Genomic DNA, 11,301 nt, shown 5'->3' on the forward strand with positions numbered 1-11,301 from the left:
TAAAAAATTTAAAACCATATTCATTTTAATATTATTTATATTTATTTATAATATACTGTAAATGCTCATTAATTAAGGCATTACCTAAGTATCTTTTTTACCCCAAAAAAAGTGCCTTAAATAAAATTTTTTTATATTTAAATTATTCAAAAACAATCCTTAATAATATAATTTTTGGTAAATTAAGTCAATTAAAAGAAATCAAATAAATTATGAATTGATTATTAAAATTATATATAGGAATTTACTCACATGTTATATTTTTTAATGAATTTTAAATAAAAGATAAATTAAAATATTTCTTTAACAAATTTTTCCCATTCATTCAGTGTATAATCAATTTTACTATTTTCTTAATAAGAAATTCTGAAATATCATAATTGAATTTGAAAAGGAAAAAGATAAAAGCTTAATTGAATTAATAAAAGAATTTTTAATGAAATTTTCCTAATTACAATTAATTGCAAACCTCTCCTTATCAAAAAATCTGATTGTAAATGATAATTAAAATTTTATTGGATTATATTTTTTTGATAAAAGAATTAATAATTGCTCACACTAAATGAATTTAATATTAGAAAGATATTTATTTAAATTAGTCTGTTTTCTTCTAGTTTTATGCTTATCTGCATCTAGCTAAATTGACAATTAATACTTATGTATAGGAGACTACTTTGTTACACCCTGCTATCAGAATTTAAATAATAGAATTGATTACTTTTGCTCTGGAACTGATGTTTTTAAATAATATTCTAGTCCCACTATTTAAAAATTCACTATCACGGGCTGGGTTTTTTTAATGGGAAATATAAATTAGAATTACAATATCTTAACGGTCCTAGAAAACAATACTTTACTTTTTAAAATTGAATATAACATACAAATGTCTGTATTTACTGGAGCATTATTATCAAACACCCCCTAATCTTTTAGTTAAAGTGGGTCTTCTTCACTAATTTCAGCATGGTACTTTATAAAATTTAAGATGGAAGTATTGGTTGGTACACAATTAAATTTATATGCAAATATTTAAAGTGGTGGAACACATTATTTTTTAACATTGTCAACTGCAACTAGAAGCAATACAGCATTCTAGGCATCTAAAATGATCTTTGACTATGGGAATGGTTAGTCATTTTCTTAATATAGCTGTTTATTGATTTTAAATATATATATTTATTGGGATTCTGACCTATCAGATTCTAGCTATTTTACACTTTTTAACGATCTTTCTGCGATGGATATTTATTTGAAGTGGAGCTACGATACTTTTTACATCCAATAAAACTAAGGCTATTTATTATAAGCTAACAAACCTAATGGTAAACTTCCTATTGGTATTAATAGAAATGAATCTTTTGTATTGAAAAGCTAAGAATAAATAGTATCAGATTTTATTAATTCTTAATCAAATAGGGGATTTGTCTTGACTTTTCACTTTAAATTGGTTTCTTAATTGGGGAAAACTAATAAAATTGTGATTTTGGAAATAATTAACTATCCTAATTCTTAATTGATCTTCGATAATAATTAACTATATTTCTTTAATACTCTAATGGCAAATATTTAATTAAAAAAATGGAATTAAGTAACAATAATCTGTAATAAAATTGCCTCTTAATTTTATTTCATTCTCAATGATGATTAAACAACTTTAAATTCATTTACAAAGAATAATGCCCTCTAATTTTGTTAAATTTTGTTTGGAGATTCTAATAATACAAATTATTATTTATATTTAAATTATATAAGAGTATATGAAGGTATGTTTTTGAGCAGCAGTCCAACCTGCTTTATGCTACAAGCTAGAGGTTAACAGAATTGTATCATATGTAAAAGCGGTTACTTAATAGATTACTAGAATAACATGGATTGTGTTAGCCCATCTTCAAATAGTTAGAGTACAATAATAGATAATGTTAAAGACTGGTTTCCAATATAATTCAAATGCCCTAAAAATATGATTTTGAATAGCTAAAATGTGTGTATTTGCATGTTTTAATATTACAGAGTGGGTGATGATTGTTTTTTATGCAAAAATTATTGCAAAGGTTGTTTAGATGCAGATACGTGCATATAAATGGATCCATTAAGATAAAGAAATGGAAAATGCTAAGATGGTCTTTTTGATGATGGGTATAATTGCTACAATACTTTATATAATATTTAAAGTAGGATAAATTACATTAAAACGTTAAATCCTAATAATTTTCTTAGTGGATGCTCTTAAATTGGAACTCAAACTTCTAATTTAATTGATAATTCTATTTTAATGCTGTAAAAAGAGAAGGCATTCTTTTTTTCTTTTAGTGTGAAAGTCTATGACTCAGTTAGTTAAGCTGCTATAGCTTTCTTGTAAGATGGAACATCTGAATTATTCACTATAATGTTTGAATTGACCTCTTATAATGGATAAAGTTTACCATCTGTAAATCTGTATGTAAAAGGCTCAAAATTACTAAGTTTAATTATAGGGTAACAATCAACAGTATGGATAGGCTTATGGACGGATTTTAACAATCTTTGCTTTTTTATTTTCTCTGATATGATTATGCAATACTAAAATATAAATGTGAATAGTTATTTCTCAAGCTATAGTGTGCAAAATCCTACTTTGTGTGTTGGAAAATGTAGTTCTTAATTACAATCAAATTATGCATGTGCAGAGTATAGTTAAATTCTTTATATTTATAATTTAAACCAGATTAATGATTTAGCCCAAGCTAGATATTTAATTAACCTTTACACATAAACAATTTCATTATTTAAACTAGATTTCTTTAATTTGCCAACTTCTAACAGCATTAAAGACTAATCAAATTAGTATGCTTTAATTTCAAACTCAAAAATAATATCTAATAGATTCAAAGGAATTCAATTTACTTAAAATCTTTAAGCTTAAATCTCAGGTGTTGATATTTAATAAAACTATCCTAGTTTTTCGTGTTATATCTTTCTTGAAGAACTTACTTTTTAGCAAATGATATTTTAGATACAACTAGGATCTTCGTAATTATAGTATCATATAGTCCCATATGGTACAAAAGCTTTTGTTAGGATATGCTAATTTAACTTATGTCTTGATACAAAATACTCTATGCTTAATATTTATGAGCAAAACTTTCTATACATTATTTATAGAAAAATAGGAAATTTTCAAACAAATATTTATCAAGAGTTTGAAGTATTTTGCAACTATTAAAGAGAAGTCTTATTATTTTTTGTATAATAGTAAACATATCCAGTATCATTAAACATATTTATTTTTAAGCAAATCTATCTTTCTAATTTGTAAAATCAATCAGTTTATCTTAATAAAATCAGAATCGAAGCAGGTGAAGGATTTTATTATCAAGATTAAAATCTTTCCGAAAAATGTTTTTTATTTAAAAATATTTAATAAATGGAATGCTTAATCCCAAAAAAAGGATTTGTTTTTTATTAAGATAATTTATTAATCACAGAAGACGAATGCAAAAATTTAACAATTAAAAACAATTATTTTCATATAATAAATCCATCAACATAAGAATGTATTAATACTTACTTATCTCCATACTGTGAATAATTAGACGATATCGATGATTCTTTGAAATGTAATAAATGCTAATATATAGGCCAGGACCCTGACAAGAATTGTGAATGCCCATTTGGAAGCTATTTAAATGTACAAATAATTATTTTTCTTTATTAAATATTATATAATTTTTAATTTTTTTATAATTTTATTTCAGAGTTTATCTAATCCCAAAATAAATGATTTTTTGGTTAAGATTTTGAAAATTCATAAATATAGATAATTTAATCTTAATCTAAAAATTTGTACTTATTTCTTCCTAATTTAAAATTAAATATTAAAATTTGTAAATTAACTTGAAAAAAACCCCCTTCAATTATTTATTTTAATTTTTGAGTTTTTCTATTAATTCATCATTTATTCAAGGACCAATAAACCGAAAAGTTTTTATTAATCTTAAAAATTTTTATAAATAACCTTTTATATCAATATACCTATTAATCTAAATTTAAATATAAAATTTATTTATTAAAATTTATATATTCTTTTATAAATAAGATAACAAATTCAAAATGCGAATAATGCAATCCTTAATGCTAAACATGTGATGGTTCATCTAATAACTGTTTAACTTGCAAATATGCTAATTAAAATCCACCATAATGTGAATGCTTAAATTCAAATGAGTTTTTAGATGAAAATTACATTTGCAAAATTTGTTCCTATAAATGTTAAACTTGCTATTAGAGTGCTAATATGTGCCAAACTTGTTCTACTAATAGATTTAATCCACCTAATTGTGATTGTGCGCCATAGTATATAGAGTTTAATGGTTAATGTTAGCCATTAAAATGTGAAAATAAATGTTCAAAATGTGATTAGTCTACTTCTAATTGCATTGAATGCAATATAGGTAGAGTTAATCCTCCTCTTTGCAACTGTTAGCTTAATTACATTGAAAATTAAGATGGAACTTGTTCATAGTGTATTTAAGGATATTATTATGATTAATAAAATAATAATTGTCAATAGTGCTCAATTTAGTGTCATTCTTGCATAAATTAACAATATAATTGCACTTCTTGCAATTATGGATTAATTCTTTAAAAAAATAAATGCATTTGCTCAGATGGAACTTCTATGATTAAAAAAAATAATTAGATTTTATGCTTAAAAAATATGAATGTTAGTTTGAGTGTAATTTTGAACTCTACCTATTACTCTCTTGTTTTCAAATTTGATTATGATATTCAATAACTAAATAACGAATATTAAAAGAATATAGCTTAATTAATTTAAATAACTTTTTAAGAAGTTCCATAAAGCTTCTTTGAAATTAGTGATCCAATTGTTTAAGGAAATACAATTAAAGTTAAACTAAATATTTTTAAAAGTTTCTAAACCTAGCAAGGTTGGGTTTAATTTTTAGACAACACACAATTTATAAGCACTTCACAAGAATTTGTACTGAATCAAAATTATACAACAAACTTAATTAGGTTTGAAATTGGGCCATTTCTTTTTGATAAGAATGTTATGGATGGAGGTTTATCAGATTAAATTATTAATCAGTTTTAGGATTCAAGCAAAGATGTAGCCTTTAATTTTATAAAATAATTCTAAATAATTCTTTATATCCTGAATACAGCATAACCTTCAGCACTATTTTTGCTATTAAATGCTAAATTGCCTCCTAACTTATATAAATTCTATTAGGTAATAGGATTATTAGTCTACCCAGATGTGGTGAATTATTAATCAACTAATTATAGATAAAATTTTTAATTGTTTTACATGAACTTAAATCAAAGAGAAGTTTTTTTATCTAGTGAATCAGTCTACAAAAAACTAGGTTTTTGTAATAGTTTTCTGATAAATGCATAGGGTATTATAATGAAATACTCAATTATTTTATCAATAATAATGATTTTATCAATATTTTTATCTAAAAATTCCTTTTATCAATCTTATAAAATTAATAATAAATTGTTACGCATTAAATAGTTTTTTATAAAACTAGTGAATAGTGAAAATGATGCAAATCTTTTGTTACTGTTTTAATCAATTTTAGTCTAGTTTACATTTTATGATGATACTATATGGGCTATAAGATATGGATTCTATATAGCAATCTTATTTGTGTTTGTACAAATGATATCTTTTTATTTAAATATCAGATAAGTAAATGGTTAACAAGATTTTAATGAAAGGGATTATTCTTTTTAATTTATTGAAAGGCTGCTAGATACAAAAAATAAGTTAAAAAAAAATTATTTCATCATATAATTATTCAAAAAATATTTAGTTTTATTGGTTTTGTTCTTTTTTAGATAATATCCTATACTAGTTTGTATAATAAATGGAATCACTTTTAGTTTGTCGTGTTTCTCTACAGCTTTTATGAAACCCTACAAAAATTTAATTAGTAGAATTGTCAAAATAACAGGAGATTTATTGATATCGATTAGCTGGTTTCTTCATATTCCAATACTAGTTTTAGAAAAAAATTTTAGTTAAGAAACACAAATAAATTAAATGTAAATAAATTAGTATTTATTATTAGGTAAAATAATAATTATATTGATTATTATATTCAATATTTTATTTCTTATTTTGAAAATTATTGAAATAATGATAGAAATCAAAAATCTTTGCTTTTCAAAAGCATAAAGTGAAAAAAATACTAATTAATTAAGTATTACTAAATAACAAATTAATAACTTTAAAGATTAAAATCATATTAAATATTATAAACCTTAGACAAAAAATAAATGAAATGCTATTAAATTTTAATTAAAAAAATATAATATTTTGCACGAATTACTCATAATTCATATTTAAATTTATTTAAAAATATCTCTTTAAACTTTTTTGATGTAAAAGACAAAAATTATAAATAATGTAAATTTTAATTATATATAGTTTATAAAATGTTAAATTATGAAATTAATTTAATCTGCGATTAATAAATTTTTTATTAATAATAATTGCATTCAAAAAAATTTTTAATTTATTAATTTTAAGGTAACAAATATTTTATATTTAAAAAATTCAAAATAAAATGAGCTCCTAATTTGTAGTAATTCAAAATATATTATAATATCACAAATTACAAAGCAAACATTCAAAGTTATTTTTGGTTAATCTAAATTTCAATTTCTTTTAAAACTTGGAAAATATCAAATTCTTTTAAATAATGTTAAGAATGTTGAATGACAAAAACAAAACCAAGTAAACATGGAAAGTAAATTGTATAAACGTTCTATTTAAGATTAATCTAATTAAATAAATAAAATAGAAAACTCTCTAAAGCATATTTTTGCTATTTACCTGCAAAATTCATGGTTACTTTGATAAATTATTTAATTAAATATGAATTAAATTTTATTTTTGTAATCTAATCAGCTACTCCTTTTTAAAGAATCAAAAAAATAAATAAAAATTTTGAACAAAAACAAATTATTTGATCAAAAACAATTAAAAACAAATGAAATTCTTGTTCTTTTAAATTATTATATCAATAAAAATACTAAGGTCCCTACAAGACAGCAGTCAAAACAGCTAAGCTATTAATTAATTTAGATGCTTTGGAAGATATTCATATACTCCTTGCTATCAAAATTCTGATCCTTTATCACTCTATGTAGGCCTTGGAAGTGATATTTTTGTAAGTAAAACTGATCCTACTATTCAAAACTTTGCTACTTCAGGTTGGATTTATCTACTAGGAGATTAAAGTTAAAATTATAACATTTTAACTGTTTTATAAGGTAGCTAAATTTTATTTAGTGTCCAATACAATATACCTGGCAATTATTTCTCTGTTTAACTAAATTCTGATAGTGCTGCAAACATGGTTTATTAGAATCCTGGGATTATTGCAATAATATAATAATAGTGGTACTTTTTTTAATTTTATATGGAAGTAACTGCAGGATCCTAACTTAATTTAAATACATATATTTTTGAATAAAATCAAAATTATTTTATCTTATAATTATCAAAACCGGGAATAGGGTTTAATTCTTTCAAAGCTGCTGATTTAGTATTTGATTTTGGTAAAGGATAATCGTCTGTATATAGCTGTCTATTTCTACACTACGTTTATATTTATTGGGATTTAAAACTAAATAATCCCAATTCGTTTAGCTTATTTGAAGATATTTCTGCATATGATATTTATTTAAAGTAGAATTATGATACTACTTATACATAATAAAATAATGGATACTTAATCTAAGTAAATCTACCAAATGGAAAGCTGCCTTTACAGATTAATCAAAAAGATCATTTTGTTTTGAAAAATTAAGAATAGATAAAAACAGATTTTATAAATTTCAAATCACAGAGAAGTTTTGTTCTTTCTTTTCACTTTAGATTAGTTCCATAAAGTGGGAATTCAAATCCTATATCAATAATGTACTTAACTTCTTAAAATAATTATTAAATTTAAGTGAGTAACAATAATTTGTATTTCATTAATAATTTAGTGAATGGATTTTAATTAAATTAGTGGAATTAAATTACTCTTATCTATAGAGAGTTTTATTATCTGACTCTTTAATTAATTTTGAATGACGATTTGGCAAACTCGATTGTAATTAATCTTAATTCTAAGCTTATCGCTTCCTAAGCAACCTTTGGTGATTCATCTATTACTAATTATTTTCTATACTTAAATTACATTAGAATATATGAAGGAGGATTTTTAAGCTAAACTAATTCATGTTTTATGCTTGCAGCAAGAAATGATTAATAATGTATAATTTGTAGAAGCGGCTACTTGTTAGATTATTAGAATAATATGACTTGCGTTACTCCATCTTCTAGTAATTAAAGTACCTTAATAAATAATGTAAAAGACTGGACACCTAAGCAGTTTACTTGCCCAAAAAATATGATCTTGGATAGTTAAGATATTTGTAAATGTTTTTTTTAGTTTTATAGAAGAGGTGATGAATGCTTTCAGTGTTAAAGTTACTGCAAAGGATGCATAGATGCAAATACATGCATAGAAATGGATTCTTAAAGATAAAGTAATGGAATATGCAAGACTGGATATTTTGATGATGGATATACCTGTATAAAGCCTATGTTTAATATAAAAAGTAGGATAAATTACAAAATTAATTTAAGTCAAAGTGATTTGGGTGCTGGATGCTCTTAAGAAGGTACTTAATCTTCTTATATAACTCATAATTCAGTTCTCAAAATTTAAAAAGAAAGGGGATTCTTTTTTTGTTTTGTGTTCTCAGCGCATAATACAACTCCTTAATCCACAATAGCCTTTATATAAGATGGTGGACTTGAATTATTTACTATAATGTTTGAGATGAACAATAATAATGGATATTCTATGCCATCTTTTAGTTTATACGTATTGGGGGTCAAACAATAGATATTATTTTCTAGTTAAACAAATTCAGTATGGATAGCTTTCTAAACAGATTTTAGTACAGCTTATTTTCATATATTTTTTTATCTTAATTTATACACAGCTGTAATAGATGTAAAGAGTTAGTTTTCAAGTTACACAGTAAATGATCCTTTTTTATGCATAGGTAAGTGCTCTTCTCAATTTTAACCATCATATGTTTGTGCTAATTATGATTAACTTTATTACATTTATTAATTAGATCAGCTAGGGGATTATTCTTAAATTAAAAATCTTATTTAATTTTAAACAAATTAAATAGCATTTTTTAAGCTAGACTACTCTAATCTTCCTACTTCTAATTATATTATTGACCCTATTTCTTCTCTCAAACTATAATCAAATATAAATTTAATTATCAAGAGATTTAAAGGAATTCAATTTACTTAGAATATAAATGCTTTAATTTAAGGATTAATATTAAATTCTATTTATCCCACATTTTCTTGCAATATCTTTATTGAAAAGCTTACTATGGAGTAAATGATATTTAATATTTAAGCAGGATCATTGTATCTTTAATACTTTTTAGTTCCTTATGGGGAAACAAAAGCTTAAATAAGAATGTGTCATGCTAGTTTATGCATTGATACTAAATATGCTATGTTAAATATCAACTAATAAAATTTTTTATATATCATATATAGAACAAGAGGATAAATATAATAAAAAATATTTGAAGAATTTGAAATATTTTGCAATTATCAAAGAGAAGTAATATAATTTAATAATCCGCCTCTACCAGATAATAATCCAAAAACGGCTCTTATCTTTTATTAAGTTAATTAATTAAATTTATAAGACTAATCTCTTTACATAAATAAAATAAGAATTGAAATAGGTTAAGGATCGTATTATTATGATTATGATAATTCTGAAAAATGCTTTTTATTTCGTAATATTTTGTAAATGGAGTGCCTGATACCTAAAAAAGGTTTTGTATTCTATTCAAACAATTAAATCATATCAGAAGATGAGTGTAATAAAATGACTTCAATTTTAAAATTGTTTCATACAATAGACTCTTCTGCTTATGAATGTGTAGATACAAGGCTATCTCCTGATTGCATAATGCTAGATGATAGTAGTTAAAATTTCATGTGTATTAAATGCTAATATAGTGGCTAAGATCCAAGTATAAATTGTGAATGCCCTTTTGGTTCCTTTTTTAATGTAAAATTATTTTAATTACTAAATAAAAATGTTAAATTTTAATATTTAAAAAATTTTTTTAAAGTAATAGATACTTTCATGCTAAAAATGTAGCCCAAATTGCTTGACTTGTATTAATACTTTTGATAATTGCATAAAATGTGTGAATTCTAATCAGTCTCCGCCATAATGTTCATGCTAATAGTAGAATTATTATTTGGATGAAATTTTTACATGCAAAATGTGTTCATATTAGTGTGATACATGTATTTAAAATTCTAATTATTGTCTAACTTGCTCAAAAGATAGAGAAAATCCTCCTATATGTAATTGCTAGCAATAATTTAATGAAGTAAATAAAATATGTGAAAAAATTGAATGTGATTAGAAGTGTTTAACTTGTGCCTCATCATCTTCTAACTGTACTCAATGCAAAAATGGAAGAGTAAATCCTCCTTAGTGTAATTGCTAGGATTAATTTGTAGAAAATTAAGATGGAACTTGCTCATAATGCAACTAAGGATACTATTATGATTTTAAAACTCAAAATTGTTAATAATGCTCATTGTAGTGCTTATAATGTGTGAATTCAAAATCAAACTGTATTGTTTGTAAAAGTGGTTTATTTTTAAATAATAATGATTGCTTTTGCTCGAATCGAACATCTCTAGCTTTGGTTGATAGACAGCTAATCTGCTTGAAAAGTATGGATGTAAATTTAAAAGTTACTTTAGATACTGATCATTATGTTCTCATATTTAGTTTTGATCATGATATCTAATAGATAGATAGTCGCTTTTATTAAGACATCAGCTAGTTAATATATTTAAGATTCTAAGAAATTCCAACAAATTTATATAATTTAAGTGATCCAGTTATAAAAGGGAAAACACTCACTATTAATTTAAATGTGAATGAAAACTTTCAAACTTAACTTGGATGGGTTTAGTTTTTAGATAATACCAAATTTATTAGCACCTCCTAAGAATTTATTCTTGATTATATTTACACTAAAAAATATATTGATTTTTCAATTGGACCATTTTTATTTAAAAAAAATAATTTGGATTCTAGCATCACAGATCAAATAAAAAACAATTTCAAAAACTCGAATTAATATGTATTTAATTTTGTAAAATATTTCTAAATAATACTATACATATTGAATTCAGCTCAACCAACAGCATTGTTTTTATTA

At 23.3% G+C, this 11,301-nt stretch overlaps 3 protein-coding genes across 3 annotated transcripts; all 3 read left to right on the plus strand. All coding sequences in view use genetic code 6, as the record gives it.

The window, feature by feature from the left end:
* Positions 1-1,578: 1,578 nt before the first annotated feature.
* TTHERM_00944140 (bowman-birk serine protease inhibitor family protein) lies at positions 1,579-4,661 on the plus strand (the record flags this gene model as incomplete). The annotated part of the gene is made up of 5 exons (XM_001026620.2): positions 1,579-1,601; positions 1,753-3,231; positions 3,325-3,667; positions 4,076-4,500; positions 4,550-4,661. The coding sequence occupies 5 exons, from the start codon at positions 1,579-1,581 to the stop codon at positions 4,659-4,661; spliced, it is 2,382 nt and encodes a 793-aa protein (XP_001026620.2).
* Positions 4,662-6,729: 2,068 nt separating this feature from the next.
* Positions 6,730-10,250, plus strand: TTHERM_00944150 (bowman-birk serine protease inhibitor family protein; the record flags this gene model as incomplete). The annotated part of the gene is made up of 4 exons (XM_001026621.2): positions 6,730-6,761; positions 7,052-9,430; positions 9,599-10,086; positions 10,189-10,250. 4 exons carry the CDS (start codon positions 6,730-6,732, stop codon positions 10,248-10,250), a joined length of 2,961 nt encoding a protein of 986 aa, XP_001026621.2.
* Positions 10,251-10,271: 21 nt separating this feature from the next.
* On the plus strand, positions 10,272-10,819 carry TTHERM_000944156 (hypothetical protein). Its single transcript, XM_012800710.1, has one exon. It carries the CDS (start codon positions 10,325-10,327, stop codon positions 10,688-10,690), a length of 366 nt encoding a protein of 121 aa, XP_012656164.1. The 5' UTR covers positions 10,272-10,324; the 3' UTR covers positions 10,691-10,819.
* Positions 10,820-11,301: the final 482 nt, after the last annotated feature.

The sequence above is a fragment of the Tetrahymena thermophila genome, assembly GCF_000189635.1.
Source record: "Tetrahymena thermophila SB210 genomic scaffold scf_8254006, whole genome shotgun sequence".
Classification (NCBI taxonomy): Eukaryota; Ciliophora; class Oligohymenophorea; order Hymenostomatida; family Tetrahymenidae; genus Tetrahymena; species Tetrahymena thermophila.